The sequence below is a fragment of the Heterodontus francisci genome, chromosome 32 (genome assembly GCF_036365525.1).
Source record: "Heterodontus francisci isolate sHetFra1 chromosome 32, sHetFra1.hap1, whole genome shotgun sequence".
Classification (NCBI taxonomy): Eukaryota; Metazoa; Chordata; class Chondrichthyes; order Heterodontiformes; family Heterodontidae; genus Heterodontus; species Heterodontus francisci.
This window is the reverse complement of record NC_090402.1, coordinates 15,289,309-15,305,505: the sequence shown is the minus strand read 5'-3', so window position 1 is coordinate 15,305,505 and position 16,197 is coordinate 15,289,309. Positions and strand designations below refer to the sequence as shown.

The following is a 16,197-nucleotide window of genomic DNA, read 5'->3' as shown; positions in this document are numbered from 1 at the left end:
ACAGTCTTTATCTCTTCACATTGAAGTTAGCCTTACATAAATCTAGAATTTTAGTAGTTGTTCCACATTTCTCCCTTTCAAAAACAACATTGAACTTGATCATATTATTATTATTAAATAAATGTTTACGTACTGTTAGGCTGTTAACTAAATCTGGCTCATTACTCATTATTAATCTAATGCGGCCTGGTCCTTGTTAGTTTTAGGACATATTATTGCAGAAAACTTTCTTGAAAACACTCAAGAAATTCACTACTTTTCTGCTTATTCCAAACTATATGAAAGTTAAAATTCCCCCATTAAAATTACACGGCTTTGCTATATGTTTGTCCATTTTCTGCATTTGTACATTCTGCCACATCACAGCTGCTACCAGGAGGCCTATACACAATTCCCACTGCAGTATTAAATCCTTTTCTATTTCTCAATTCTACCCATAAAGTCTTCACTGCCTCCTTACCTCTTATTATATCCTCTCATCATTGAACTAATTTCATCCTTAATCCCTAAGGCTACTCCTCCCCTTCTACCTTTTTCCCTACCATTCCTGTAGACCTGCAACTCATATTCAAAACTTAAGAGTAAAGTAACAAGTAAGGCAGATGAAGATAGAAAGTTAAACAGAACCCTGCAGAAGCTCCTCTAACACCCTAATTTTGCACTGAGTTTAAATCGCCATGGCGACTGTTGTCATCACTGTGTCATGCGAACTGTACAATGATTTCACAACTGCACACATGACAATTACATTTATGTGAACTAAAAGGATTTCCCACTTGATTCCCAGGATTGTTCGGAATGCTGGGAAATCATTGTACACGTGCCAGGACACAGTGATGACAACTGTCTGCACAGCAATTTAAACTCAAAGTAAAATTGGGTTTTAGAGGAGCTTCTCTAAACATGAAGTTACTCGCAGTTCACTTGTTGCTGTATGAATGCATCCTGTGATCCACTGCTTTTACCTTCTCTGATCATTAGTTTTCTTTGTAAATAAAGTTAGGCACTTTCTGTGTTGATCTATGTGCAATCAGCCTGCGTGCGGATCAATGAAACCTGAAAACTTAGTAACATTTCTCCCTTTGTTTAAATATTCATTTAGGGCCAGGTCTTAAACTAGCTTGATGTCAAACTATCAACAGGAAAGTAGAGCAGATCAGCAAAGTGTGAGACTTGGTTGTTGGTTTATGATGACCTCAGGGTGGTAGTAAATTGTATAATTGACCACAGCACCACCAGGTTAGAGAGGGGAGAGTTAACCAGACTTCCCATATCTGATTGATTATGTAGTGATATGTTGAAAGTGCACATGAAGACAAAGGGTGGAGACAGAATTGGGGCTGGTAGCTTCATCAATGTTCTTCCTCCTTTCACATGATCAGGAGTGGCTGTTTGCAGGCAATTCAGCAGTGTTCAGTCCATTTACAACTCCTCCAATAATGAAATAACCCATACCAACCTACAGAAGGAGCTAGATAGAAGCCAAGCTTGGGCTGACATGTGGTATGCAATATTTGTGCCATATTATATACCAGTGCTATATAAAAAAGCCCAACCATCTCCCCCAATCATCAATGGCACCACCATCACTGAAACCCCGCCCCCCCCCCCCCCTCATATCAATCCCATGGCTACAAGATTAGGAAAAAAAAGCTGGTACTCTGACAAATAGCACACCTCCTGACACCTCAAAGCCCCTCCACCATCTACAGTCTCAGCTCAGAAGTATAATGGAATACACACCACTCAGCAACAACACTGAGAAAGCTCAGCATCATCTAGGACAGAGCAGCTCATTTGATCGGCGTCTCAGAATCCAACCCTTCTATCATCAGAGGCCAGTGGATACAGTATGTATGATCTGCGAGATGTGCTGCAGTAACTCAATAAACTCACTTCAACAGCATCCCCCAGCTCTATGAGTCATAGAGTTATACTGCACAGAAACAGGCCCTTCGGCCCATCGTGTCTGTGCCGGCCATCAAGCACCTATCTATTCCAGTCCCATTTTCCAGCACATGGTCCGTAGCCTTGTATTCTATGGCCTTTCAAGTGCTCATCTAAATACTTCTTAAATGTTGTGAGGGGTCCTGCCTCTACCACCCCTTCAGGCAGTGTGTTCCAGATTCCAACCACCCTCTGGCTGAAAATATTTTTCCTCAAATCCCCTCTAAACCTCCTGCCGCTTACCTTAAATCTATGTCCCCTGCTAAGGGAAAAAGTTTCTTCCTATCTATCCTATCAATGCCCCTCATAATTTTATATACCTCAATCATGTTCCCCCTCAGCCTTCTCTGCTCTAAGGGAAACAACCCTAGCCGATCCAGTCTTTCTTCATAGCTGAAATGCTCCAGCCCAGGCAACATCCTGGTGAATCTCCTCTGCACCCTCCCCAGTGCAATCACATCCTTCCTATAGTATGGTGCCCAGAACTGTACACAGTACTCCAGCTGTGGCCGAACTAGTGTTTTATACAGCACCGTTATAACCTCCCTGCTCTTGTATTCTATGCCTTGGCTAATAAAGGCAAGTATCCCATATGCCTTCCTAACCACCTTATCTACCTGTGCTGCTGCCTTCAGTGATCTATGGACAAGTACACCAAGGTCCCTCTGACCATCTGTCCTTACTAGGATCCTACCATCCATTGTCTATTCCCTTGCCTTGTTAGTCCTCCCAAAATGAATTTGATTAACTAGAAGAACAAAAGCAGCAATGTTTTGGGAACATCATTGACTCTCAAATTTCCCTCAGAGTCACACACCATCCTGATTTAAATGTGTACAATGTTGTTATATTCTGAAATTCTCTATGTTACACCAAGGGTTACAGTAGTTGAAGGCGATGGCCCACCATCATATTCTCAGGACAACTAGGAGCAATAATAAAATTCTCAGAATTGATCATATCCCAAGAACAAAATTTTAAATAAAGCCCTGGAGAGGGGCCTGCAACAAAGGATAACAATCAAAATATAATATTAGGCAATATGAGAGGTTTATGTCATTGTTTTATTCAAAATCCATCAGCCATAAAATGTACAATGATAGGTGGATTTAGTTCAAATTAGTTGCTTTTTTCCCCCTTAACATCAAGCATCTTTTTCATGAGGTAACAACTTCTTTGTAACTAAACTACAGATATCTGATGCTTCTCATTCTAACTACCACCCATCTTTTCTCTTATTTCTAAAGGAAGTGACTCAAAAACATATTGTTCTATCACAAATCCATTAATCTTCATCATAGTGCATTGTCCTATTTCCACTGGGAGCTTTTCCAAGTGGTTTCCTTGGAGCTCCAGCTGTGATAGTTGGTTGAGCTTTGAGACCTTCCAGCTGAGGGATGAGATTAAGTTATTGCTTAGCTTGAGAGTCATGAGCTTGGTACATTTGAAAAGCTGATCTGGTAGAGCTTCTATTTTATTGTAACCCAAATCCAAATAATATAGGTTTTTGAGGTTCCCGATATCAGTTGGAATTACAGAAATGTTGTTACTGTGCACATCAAAGTAATGTAGTTTCTCAATGGTGAAAAGGACTTTTGGTAAAACCTCAATTTGGTTGTTTGATAAGTAAAGATACTCAAGCTTTTTGATTAAATTAATAGTTGGAGGGATGGTCTTGATCATGTTGAACCAGAACTTCAAACAGGATAACTTTTGCAGATATTGCAAGTTGACAACTTCTTCAATTTTGCTAAGATTGTTACCTTTAAGGTCCAAGACTTGAAGTTTGGATAAGGCATAAATGGCAGTTGGGATTTTATCCAACTCACAGTTGTGAAGTTCAATTTGAGTCAGATTGACCATCTTCTTTAAGATACTCAGGCTCATGAGCTTAGTCTTATCATTGTGAATGCAAAGCTTGAGCAGGTGGAATGCAACATCAATGATGGTGGAGGGTATTTTAGAGAGACTCGTTTTGAGGTAAAGGACTTTCAGAGAGCGAAGTCCCTTCATAGATTCCAGTTCCAGAGCTTTTTTTTCAATGGCTAGCTTTCCAGTGAGGTACAGCTCTTTGAGCTGGGTCAGTTTGTAGATCCAATCAGGGATTTCATCACGACTCACATATTTAACTTCCACTTTTTTCAATTGGTTTCTCAGCCACATCAAAGCTGATGGTGTAACTTCAGTCACACAATGCGAGAGCCAGACTTCTTCCAATTGATCAAGTTGGGTTATTTTGTTGGATATTTTAACATTACTACACAACTCCAGCTTTAAGACCTGTAGCTCAGTAACTTCATAGACAGACTCAGGAATTCCTGATAGCATGAAGAGGTACAATTCATACTGGTCCTTCATAGTTTTTGTTAGATGTTGCTTCACCTTCTCCACAGTCCAATCATTATTTAAACTTAACAATTTTAGTTTTTGCTCACTCACCTCTGAGAGGAAGACTGCGAGACGTTTGCAATACAAAGTGTCATACTCATCAATCAAATGCAACAAGAAAGCAAAGTCATTTGTTACATCAGGGATATCACTGAATTGGCTTTCACCTCGTTTCTCAAAGGAGTATTGCTTCAGACGTTTTCTGAAAACCCAAAATATTGTGTGAATACAGAGTAGCCAATAGATAACCACTAAACACAGATACAGCAGGGCCATTTTCCCGATGAAACGAGCAGTGGTATAAGTACAATTGAAAGTCTTGTAATAAACCAATGATATTGCATCAGGTTCACATAAATTATTGAAGTCGACATCATAGACATAGGCTGGAAAGTAACCAATAATAATTAAGCAATGTATTGTTTTAAACAATGTTTGGCCAGTATATAATTTATAGATTGTATCTTTCTCTTCAACATGGAGTCTGAATTTCCTTACTTTCTCAAACAAAGCTTTGGCTTGCTCTGCATCCTTCTTGTCCATGGTTGAGCTAGATCCTATTATGTTTGAGCGAATGCGTGTGGGAACTTTAACAGTCGATGCATCACCTTTAATACTGATACGATCGTCACTTTCAGTGGTCTTCTGTGGTTCTGACTCTTCCAGTTCATTGGCATCTACACAGACTGCTGTAGATAGGGCTTTGGATGTCCATGGTGACTGAAAACACTTTTGAAGGATGTCAAGAAATTGTTGCAATTTGGAGCTTGTTTTAGGATATGTGAAACAGAAGTTACTGAGGATAATCAGGACAACTGTATGAAATAAAATTAGATAAGAGAAGAACCTGGTAAACCAGGGAATTTGACTGTAACATATTTGGTTGACAAAATGATACTGCCAATTGTATAACTTTGTAACCCTCCCTTGTCTGATAGGAGATGGATCTGGATTCATATATACTTGCGGATTGGCACTGATATCGGATATTCTTGGAGTTATTTGCAGAGTTGAAGGTATCTCATTATATGCTCCACCTTTGGTTTCTTCAGTTTCATTGGGGTGCGGCAAGCAGAAAGTCTCATCCAGGTAAAGCTGTGTGCTGCAGCCAAAGATAGCTAACATCACCATAATAACAGTCAGATAATCCATGAAAGTGTCCCACCAAGGTTTGAAGACCCGGAAGGCAGGTTTCTTGCCTTCCAAGGTTGAAACATCAGTGACTGAAAACATGCCTGAAATAAATACAAAAAATTGAAGTGATATTTGGAACCTACATTTGTAGACACTTAAGGGAACTGTAGCATAGTAATGACGTTACTGGACAGGTAATCCCGAGATCCAGACCAATGGTGTGGAGATCTGAGTTCAAATTCCACCACGGCAGCTGGAAAATTTAAATTAAATTAATTAATAAAGCTGGAAATAAAAAGCTAGTCTCAGTAATGATCATGAAACTACTAGATATGCATTTAATCATCTGGATCACTACTGTCCTTCAGGGAAGGAAATCTGCCATCCTTACCTGGTCTGGCCTACATGTGAATCCAGACCCATAGAAAAGTGGTTGTCTCTTAACTGCCCCCCTGAAATGGTCTAGCAAGCTATTCAGTTGTGTCAAACCACTAAAGAAAAGTCAAATTAGAATAAAACTTGATGGGACCACCTGACATCAACCAAGGCACCAGAAACGACAAAGTCACATCCTGACCAGCCGACCCTGCATAGTCCACTTACTAACATCTGGGGATCTGTGCTGATATTGGGGGAGCTGTCCTACAGACTAATAAAGCAACAGCCTGACATAGTTATGCTCACCGAATCACATCCTACAGCCGATGTCCCAGATTCTTCCATCACCATACTCACCAGAGGTGGTGGCACAGTGGGATACAGTCAGGAAGAAGTGGCCCTGAGAGTCCTAAACATTGACTGCAGACCCCATGAAGTCTCATGCCATCAAGTCACAGGCATGGGTAAGGAAACTGCCTGCTGATTACCACCTACAGCCCTCCCTTAATTGATGATTCAGTACTCCTCATGTTGAATACTACTTGGAAGAAACGCTGGGGGTAGCAAGGGCACAGTATGTACTCTGGGTGGGGGACTTCAATGTCCATCACCAAGAGCGGCTTGGTAGCACCACTACAGACCGAGGTTGCCGAGTCCTGAAGGACATATTTCCCAACATGGGCCCGTGGCAGGTGGTGAGAGAACCAACAAAAGGAAAAAACCTGCTTGACCTCATTCTCAGCTGCATCTATCCATGACAGCATTGGTAAGATTGACTATCACACAGGCCTTTTGGAGATGAAGTCTGGTCTTCACACTGAAGACACCCTCCATCATGCTGTGTGGCACTACTGCTATGCTAAATGGGATAGATTCAGAACAGATCTAGCAGCTCAAAAGTGGGCACCCATGAGGTACTGTGGGCCATCAGCAGTAGCAGAATTGTATTCCACTACAATCTGTAACCTCATGGCCTGGCATATCCCTCACTGTGCCATTACTATCAAGCCAGGGGACCAACTCTGGTTTAATGAGGAGTTTTTTTTATTTATTCATGAGATGTAGGCATCTTGGCAAGGCCAGCATTTATTGCCCATCCCTAATTGCCCTTGAGAAGGTGGTGGTGAGCTGCCTTCTTGAACCACTGCAGTCCTTGGGTTGTAGTTACACCCACAGTGCTGTTAGGAAGGGACTTCCAGAATTTTGACCCAGCAAGAGTGAAGGAACGGAGATATAGTTCCAAGTCAGGATGCTGTGTGGCTTGGAGGGGAACTTGCAGGTGGTAGTGTTCCCATGCATCTGCTGCCCTTGTCCTTCTAGTTGGTAGAGGTCGCGGGTTTGGAAGGTGCTGTCTAAGCCTTGGCGAGTTGCTGCAGTGCATCTTGTAGATGGTACACACTGCTGTCACTGTGTGTCAGTGGTGGAGGGAGTAAATGTTGAAGGTGGTGGATGGGGTGTCAATCAAGTTGGCTGCTTTGACCTGGATGCTGGCTTCTTGAGTATTGTTGGAGCTGCACCCATCCAGGCAAGTGGAGAGTATTCCATCACACTCCTGACTTGTGCCTTGTAGATGGTGGACAGGCTTTGGGCAGTCAAGAGGTGAGTTACTTGCTGCAGAATTCCCAGTCTCTGACCTTTTCTTGTAGCCACAGCATTTATGTGGTTGGTCCAGTTCAATTTCTGGTCAATGGTGACCTCCAGGATGTTGATAGTGGGGAATTCAGCAATCGTAGTCCCATTGAACATCCGTAATGCCATTGAACGTCAAGTTAGATTCTTCCTTGTTGGAGATGGTCGTTGCCTGGCACCTGTGTGGCACGAATGTTACTTGCCACTTATCAGCCCAAGCCTGGATGTTGTCCCAGTCTTGCTGCATATGGACACGGACTGCTTCAGTGTAGTAGGGTGTGTCAGGAGCAGCACCAGGCATACCTAAAAATGAGATGCCAACCTGGTGAAGCTACAATACAGGAAGGACTACAAACATACTAAACAGCTAAGCGATACTAAAACCAGCAGATCAGATCAGAGCTCTGCAATCTTGGCCACATCTGGTCATGAATGGTGGTAGACAATTAAACTAACCAGAGGAGGTGACTCCACAAACATCCCCATCCTCAATGATGGGGCAGCCCAGCACATCAGTGCAAAAGATAAGTGAAGCATTTGCAACAATCTTCAATCGGAAGTGCTGAGTGGATGATCCATCTCAGGTCCTCCTGATGTCCCCAGCATCACAGGTGCCATTCTTCAGCTAATTCAATTCACTCAACATGATATCAAGAAATGGCTGAACACACTGGATTGGCAAAGACGATGGGCCCTGACCACATCCCAGCTATTGTACTGAAGACTTGTGCTCCAGAACTAGCCATGCCCCGAGCCAAGCTGTTCCAGTACAGCTACAACTGGCATCTACTGACAATGTGAAAAATTGCCCAGGTATGTCCTGTCCACAAAAAGCAAGACAAATCCAATCTGGCCAATTACCACCCAATCAGTCTACTCTCGATCATCAGCAAAGTGATGGAAGGTGTCGTTGACAGTGCTCTCAAGCAGCACTTACTCAGCAATAACCTGATCATTGTTGCTCAGTTTGGGTTCCGCCAGGGCCACTCGGCTTCAGACCTCATTACGGCCTTGGTCCAAACATGGACAAAAGAGCTGAATTCCAAGGTGAGATGAGAGTGAATGCCCTTGATATTAAGGCAGCATTTGACTGAATGTGTCACCAAGGAGCCGAAGGAAAATTGGAGTCAATGGGATTCAGGGGAAACTCTCCATTAGCTGCAGTCACACCTAATACAAAGGAAAATAGTTGTGGTTGCCGGAGGCCAATTATCTCAGCCCCAGGACATCGCTGTAGGTGTTCCTCAGGGTCGTGTCCTAGGCCCAACCATTGTCTGCTGCTTCATCAATAAGGTCAGAAATGGGGATGTTCCCTGATGATTTAAGAGTGTTTAGTACCATTCAGAACTCCTCAGATACTGACATACTCCAGGCCCACATGCAGCAAGACCTGCACAACATTCAGTCTTGACATGCAAGTAACATTTGCACCACACAAAATGCCAGGCAATGACCATCTCCAACAAAAGAGAATCTAACCAACACCCTTGATATTCACCAGCATTACCATTGCTGAATCCCCACCATCCACATCCTCAGGGTTACCATTGACCAGAAACTTAACTGGACCAACCATATAAATACTGTGGCTACAAGAGCAGGTCAGAGGCTGGGAATTCTGCAGTGAGTAACCCACCGCCTGACTCCCCAAAGCCTGTTCACCATCTAAAATAAAAGCAAAATACAGCGGATGCTGAAAATCTGAAATAGAAACAAGAAATGCTGGAAATACTCAGCAGGTCTGGCAGCATCTGTGGAGAGAGAAGCAGAGTTAACGTTTCAGGTCAGTGACCCTTCTTCAGAACTAGCAAATATTAGAAATGTAAAAGGTTATAAGCAAGTAAAGCGGGGGTGGGGCAAGAGATAACAAAGGAGAAGGTATAAATAGGACAAGGTCACAGAATAGCTGACCAGAAGGTTGTGGAGCAAAGGCAAACAATATGTTAATGGTGTGTTGAAAGACAAAGCATTAGTACAGATAGGGTGTTAACAAACTGAAAATTGAACAGCCGCAAGTACAAACATGAAAAAAAACAGTGGGTAAGCAAACTGAACAAACTAAGATGAAATAAAATAAAATAAACACAAAAGAAAAATTTAAATAAAGGAAAAAGAAAAAAAACTGAAAATAAAAGTAAAATGGAGCCCATCATACTCTGAAATTATTGAACTCAATGTTCAGTCTGGCAGGCTGTAGTGTGCCTAATCGGTAAATGAGATGCTGTTCCTCAAGTTTGCATTGATGTTCACTGGAACACTGCAGCAATCCCAGGACAGAGATGTGAGCATGAGAGCAGGGGGGAGTGTTGAAATGGCAAGCAACTGGCAATGACCATCTCCAACAAAAGAGAATCTAACCATCTTCCCTTGACATTCAACAGCATTACCATCGCTGAATCCCCCACTATCAACATCCTAGGGGCTACCATTGACCGAAAACTGAACTGGAGTAGCCATATAAATACCGTGGCTACAAGAGCAGGTCAGAGGCTAGGAATCCTGAGGCGAGTAACTCACCTCCTGACTCCCCAAAGCCAGTCCACTATCTACAAGGCACAAGTCAGGAGTGTGATGGAATACTCTCCACTTGCCTGGATGGGTGCAGCTCCAACAACACACAAGAAGCTCGACACCATCCAGGACAAAGCGGCCCGCTTGATTGGCACCCCATCTACAAACATTCACTCTCTCCACCACCGACGCACAGTGGCAGTGTATACCATCTACAAGATGCACTGCAGCAATGCACCAAGGCTCCTTCGACAGCACCTTCCAAACCTGCGACCTCTACCAACTAGAAGGACAAGGGCAGCAAATACATGGGAACACCACCACCTGCAAGTTCCCCTCCAAGTCACACACCATCCTGACTTGGAAATATATCGCCGTCCTTCACTGTTGCTGGGTCAAAATCCTGGAACTCCCTTCCTAACAGCACTGTGGGTGTACCTACCCCACATGGACTGCAGCAGTTCAAGAAGGCAGCTCACCACCACCTTCTCAAGGGCAATTAGGGATGGGCAATAAATGCTGGCCCGGCCAGCGATGCCCACATCCCGTGAATGAATAAAAAAAAAACTGGAAGCTCAGGGTCATACTTTCAGATTCAGCGGAGGTGTTCCTCAAAGCAGTCACCCAGTCTGCGTTTGGTCTCCCCAATGTAGAGGAGACCACATTGTGAGCAGCGAATACAGTATACTACATTGAAAAAAGTACAAGTAAATCGCTGCTTCACCTGTTCAAGGAAGAAGCGGAGAGCCCTCAAACCATCCTGGTGGGGGATGGAGGTGTAGAGAGATTGGATGTCCATAGTGAAGAGGAGGCGGTTGGGGCCAGGAAACTGGAAATTGTCAAAATGACGTAGGGCGTCAGAAGAGTCACGGATGTAGGTGAGAAGAGACTGGACCAGAGGAGAAAAGATAGAGTCAAGATAGGAAGAAATAAGTTCAGTGGGGCAAGAGCAAGCTGACACAATGGGTCTGCCGGGACAGTCCTGTTTGTGGATTTTGGGAAGGAGGTAGAAGCGGGCTGTCCAGGGTTGTGGGACTATGAGGTTGGAAGCTGTAGAGGGAAGATCTCCAGAGGAGATGAGGTCAGTGACAGTCCTGTGGACAGTAGCTTGATGTTCGGTGGTGGGGTCATGGTCCAGAGGGGCTAATGTTTGCCACCAGGCCCTCAGAGTGCATTCTAACAAAGTGCTAATAGAGCACCAATAAAATTAGGCTGGTTGACCTACCCTTAGCCAATGCTGTTCTTTAGCTGGCCAATAAAAGTGTACAGAACTCCATCTAATTTCTCCATTGAGAAATCCAGAACTTACCCACAGTAGCCTGGTTGAGATCCAAAACACAGCAGGGTTAATAGACTGAATTTTCCTACAGGCTTGAGGACCTTGATATCAGGACCAAATGAGGTTCCTAAGCCCGCACCTGCCAGCAACAGGAGTGACACGGGGATATTCTGAGAGGCAGCCTCCTCATTGGCCGCCTCTGAGCTCGCCATCCAATTAAGGATGGTGGACGACCTCCTGATGTTGCCGACCCTGTCGAGGGCTGACAGCTCTGAAGCCACAGCAACCCCACCAGCAGAGGTGGGTGTGGTTGAGGCAGGTCGGGGATCGAGAGGGTCCCTCAATGATGCCCTCAGAGAGGTTAGTTTAAAATAAAAACTCAGAGGGGGCAAGCAGGCAGACCCCTTTGTTCAGATGGCTCAGTGGGGCTGCAGGGGCGGCCTTTCCTGCCAGTGGCTCCCAGTTGAGTCATGGAGACTCTGATTCTGCTGGTCCCACAGGCCTTCTGCAGGGAGGTCACCTCCATGGAGATGGCGGCCTCCCTGCATGGTGGTGGGGGGTGGGGCACTCCACCACCAGCAAAATGCCCCTACTTGGCGCCTTAAATATGGTAATTGGCTACACACCTCTGCGTTGCGGGCAGCTGATCAAAGCCAATGCCCAACACTGGAAAACTTGCTGGCAGTGGGAATGCATCGTGCAGCCTCCACTCCAGCCATCCCAGGGCTGGGGGATAATTATTCCCAATGAATCGGAACTGCATCACACCAGTCTTTGGGATTGTAACTTGGTGCTGTTGTAACTTATATTTTTCAAATAAATTTTCAAAGGAATTCTAAGGAAAACATTAATGAAACTGTCCTGAGGTCTCTTTATAGTGCAGTGATATTAACTTTTAAGTGAGTTCTATTAGAAGGATGAAAATATAATCATAAGAAAGGTTTGCTTTATTTTGGAAAAATGTTGTTATTGCACTGTTCCTGTCTCGGCATGTGTCTTCCTTACATGTATCTGCCAATTGCTTTGGAACGTCTTTACATGAAAAGCACTGCACAAATGCAGATTGTTTTTGTTGTGCCTGTTGTGGGACAACCTTAAAACTGGACCACCTCAGGTACCACAAGTGCAGGTCATCAGAGGAAGTGCTGTTGAGTCACATGTGACCAGTCATTTGTGGGTGGAGCCCGAGATAGTAAGACGTGCGTAGGTGAGCTGGTGCAGTAACCTTTTATGTACATATATGTTCCAGTTCAGTTATAATTACTAACACAGGCTCCACCCACAACTGACTGGTCATGTGTAACTCAACATCAATTCCGCTGATGACCTGCACTTGCAGTCGTTAAGGTGGTCCGGTCTTAGGGTCATACCACAACAGTGCCCACTATGGAACTGAGCTTTACATACTTGAAGGACCTAGATACGATCCCTGGTCTGTGAACATCATAAAAAGTAGGAGCCAGAGTCGGCCATTCAGCCCCTCAAGTCTTCTCCACCATTTAATAAGAACGTGGCTGAGCTGAATGTAGCCTTAACTCCACTTTCCTGCCTGGTCCCCATAACCCTTGGAGATCAAAAATCTGTCTCGAATGTATTCAATAATCCAGCCTCCATTGCTCTCTGGGGAAGAGAATTCCAAAGATTAAAGACCCTCCAAGAGAAGAAATTCCTCCTCATCTCCATCTTAAAACGGAGACCCCCTAATTTTGAGACTTCTAGTGCTAGATTCCCCCATGAGGGGGAATATCCTCTTAGCGTCTCAGCAAGCTCCATCAGAATCATATATGTTTCAATAAGATCACTTCTCAAACTTCAATAAGTATAGGCATAACCTGCTCAACCTTTCCTCATAAGATAACCCCTTCATCCCAGGAACCAACCCCATGAACCTGCTCTGAACTGCTTCCAATGCAAGTATATCCCTCCTTAAATAAGAAGACCAAAACTGTACACAATACTCTAGGTACAGTCTCACCAATGCCCTGTACAGTTGTAGCAAGACTTCCCTACTTTTATTATCCATCTCCCTGGCAATAAAGGCCAACATTCCATTTGCCTTCCTCATTACTTGCTATACCTGCATGCTAACACTTTATGATTCATGTACAAGGACACCCAGATCCCTCTGTACCCCAGCATTCTGCAGTCTCCTGCTCCATGTAAGTAATATTCTGCTTTTCTAGTCTTCCTGCCAAAGTAGACAACCTCACATTTTCCCACATTATAATCCATCTGCCAAACTTTTTTTCCCACTCACTTAATCTATCTATATCCCTTTGCAGACACTTTGTGTCCTCCTCACAACTTGCTTACCTACCTATCTTTGTATAGTCTGCAAATTTGGCTACAATGCACTTGGTCCCTTCATCCAAGTAATTAAAATAAATCGTATATTGTTGAGGTCCCAGCACTAATCTCTGTGGCACTCCACTAGTTACAGTTTGGCAACCTGAAAATGCCCCATTTACCTGACTCTGTGTTTCCTGTTAGTTAGCCAATCCTCTATCCATGCTAATATATTACTCCCAACACCATGAGCTCTTATCTTGTGTAGTAACCTTTCATGTGGCACCTTATCGAATGCCTTTTGGAAATCCAAATATACTACATCTACTGGTTCCCCTTTATTCACCCTGCTTGTACATCCTCAAAGACGTCCAATAAATTTGTCAAGCATGGTTTTGCTTTCATAAAACCATGTTGACTCTGTCTGATTGCATTATGATTTTCTAAATGTCCTGCTACTACTTCCTTAATAATGGATTCTAGCATTTTCCCAATGACCGATGTTAGGTTCACTGGCCTATAGTTTCCTGCTTTCTGCTGCCTCTGCAACCCCTCCCCCACGACCTTTCTTGAATAGGGGTGGTACATTTACAGTTTGCCAATCTGCTGGGACCTTTAAAGAATCTAGGGAATTTTGAAATATTACAACCAATGCATCCACTAAGTCTGCAGCTACTTATTTTAAGACCCTAGGATGCAGGCCATCAGGTCCAGGGAACTTGTCAGCCTTTAGTCTTCCTCGTACTTTTTCTCTGGTGATGGTGATTGTTTTAAGTTCCTCACTCCCTTTTGCCTCTTGATTTTCTGCTATTCTTGGGATGCTTTTTGTGTCTTCTACTGTGAAGACAGATACAAAATACTTGTTCAAACTCTCTGCCATTTTCTTGTTTCCCACTATTAATTCCCCAGTCTCATCCTCTAAGGGACCAACACTTACTTGAGCTACATTCTTCCTTTTAATATATTTGTAGAAGCTTTTACTGTCTGTTTTTATATTTCTTGCTACTTTACTCTCATTCTAATTTTTCCTTTTTTTTTTAGTCATCCTCTGCTGGTTTCTAAAATGTTCCCAATCTTCAGACCTAGCACTAATCTTTGCAGCATTGTATACCTTTTCTTTCAATTTGTTACCATCCTTAACTTCCTTAGTTAGCCACGGATGGTGCATCCTTCTTATAGAGTCTTTCTTTCTCAGTGGAATATATTTTTGTTGAGCGTTATGAAATAGCTCCTTAAATGTCTGCCATTGCTTCTCTCCTGTCTTACCTTTTAACTTATTTTCCTAGTCCACTTTAGACATCTCTGTCTTCATACCCTTGTAATTGCCTTTATTTAAGTTTAAGACACTAGTTTCAGACCCAAACCTCTCACCCTCAAACTGAATGTGAAGTTATATCATGTTATAATCACTCTTGCCTAGAAGATCCTTTACTATGAGGTAATTTATTAATCTTGTTTCATTACAAAAGACAAAAGACTTGCAGGTTGGTAGGTAAATTGGCCATTAAAAAAAATTGTCACTAGTATAGGTAGGTGGCAGGGAAATTTCGGGACAGGTGGGGATGTTTGGTAGGAATATGGGATTAGTGTAGGATTAGTATAAATGGGTGGTTGATGGTCGGCACAGACTCGGTGGGCCGAAGGGCCTGTTTCAGTGCTGTATCTCTAATCTAATCTAAAAAAAATTACAGATTAACAGGTCTAAAATAGCCTGCTCCAGGGTTGGTTCCAGAACATATTGTTCAAAGAAACTGCCCCTAATACAGTCTATGAACTCATCTACCAGGCTACTTTTGCCAATTTGATTAGTCCAATCTATATGAAGATTAAAATCCCCCCATGATTATTGCTGTACCTTTCCTACAGGCCCCTATTATTTCTTTATTTATATTCTGTCCTACAGTGTAGCTACTGTTAGGGAGCCTATACTCTACTCCCACCAGTGACTTCTTTCGTTTGCTTTTTCTTATCTCCACCCAAACTGATTCTACATCTTAATCTTCCAAGCCAAGATCATTTCTCACTACTATCCTGATCTCATCCTTTATCAACAGAACTAGCCCACCTTCTTTTCCTTTCTTCCTATCTTTCCGAAATGTCAAATACCCTCGAATATTTAGTTCCCAGCCTTGGTCACCTTGCAACCACATCTCTGTAATGGCTATTATAGCATACCAATTTCTTTCTATTTGTGCTATCAATTCATCTATCCTGTTACAAATGCTGTGTGTATTCAGATAAAGAGCCTTTAATTCTGTTTTTTTTTTACCATTTTTCCCTAATCTGACTTTATTTGCTGGTGCACTCATGTTTGTACACTGTGTCGCGTCCTGTCACATTATGTTTATCATTAACCGTATCGCTACCCTGCACTATTGCCTTGCCCTTTCTCGTTAACTTTTTAAATTTCCCCTCACCTGAACTCTCCCCCCAACTATTTAGTTTAAAGCCCTCTCTACAGCCCTTGTTATACGATTTGCAAGGACACTGGTCTCAGCGCGGTTCAGGTGAAGGCCATCCCAACGGTACAACTCCCTCTTTCCCGAGTACTGGTGCCAGTGCCCCTTAAATGGAAACCCATTTCTCCCAAATCAGTCTTTGTGCCTCGCATGTGCTGTGTTAACTGAACTCAATCAGGGCAGCGG

At 43.2% G+C, this 16,197-nt stretch overlaps 1 protein-coding gene across 1 annotated transcript; it reads right to left on the bottom strand.

Annotated features, from left to right (window-relative positions):
• Nucleotides 1–3,159: 3,159 nt before the first annotated feature.
• Nucleotides 3,160–15,861, bottom strand: LOC137347461 (volume-regulated anion channel subunit LRRC8C-like). Its single transcript, XM_068011905.1, has 3 exons — nt 15,618–15,861; nt 5,657–5,722; nt 3,160–5,570 (listed from the first exon to the last, which is right to left on the bottom strand). Exons 1-3 carry the CDS (start codon nt 15,859–15,861, stop codon nt 3,160–3,162), a joined length of 2,721 nt encoding a protein of 906 aa, XP_067868006.1.
• Nucleotides 15,862–16,197: the final 336 nt, after the last annotated feature.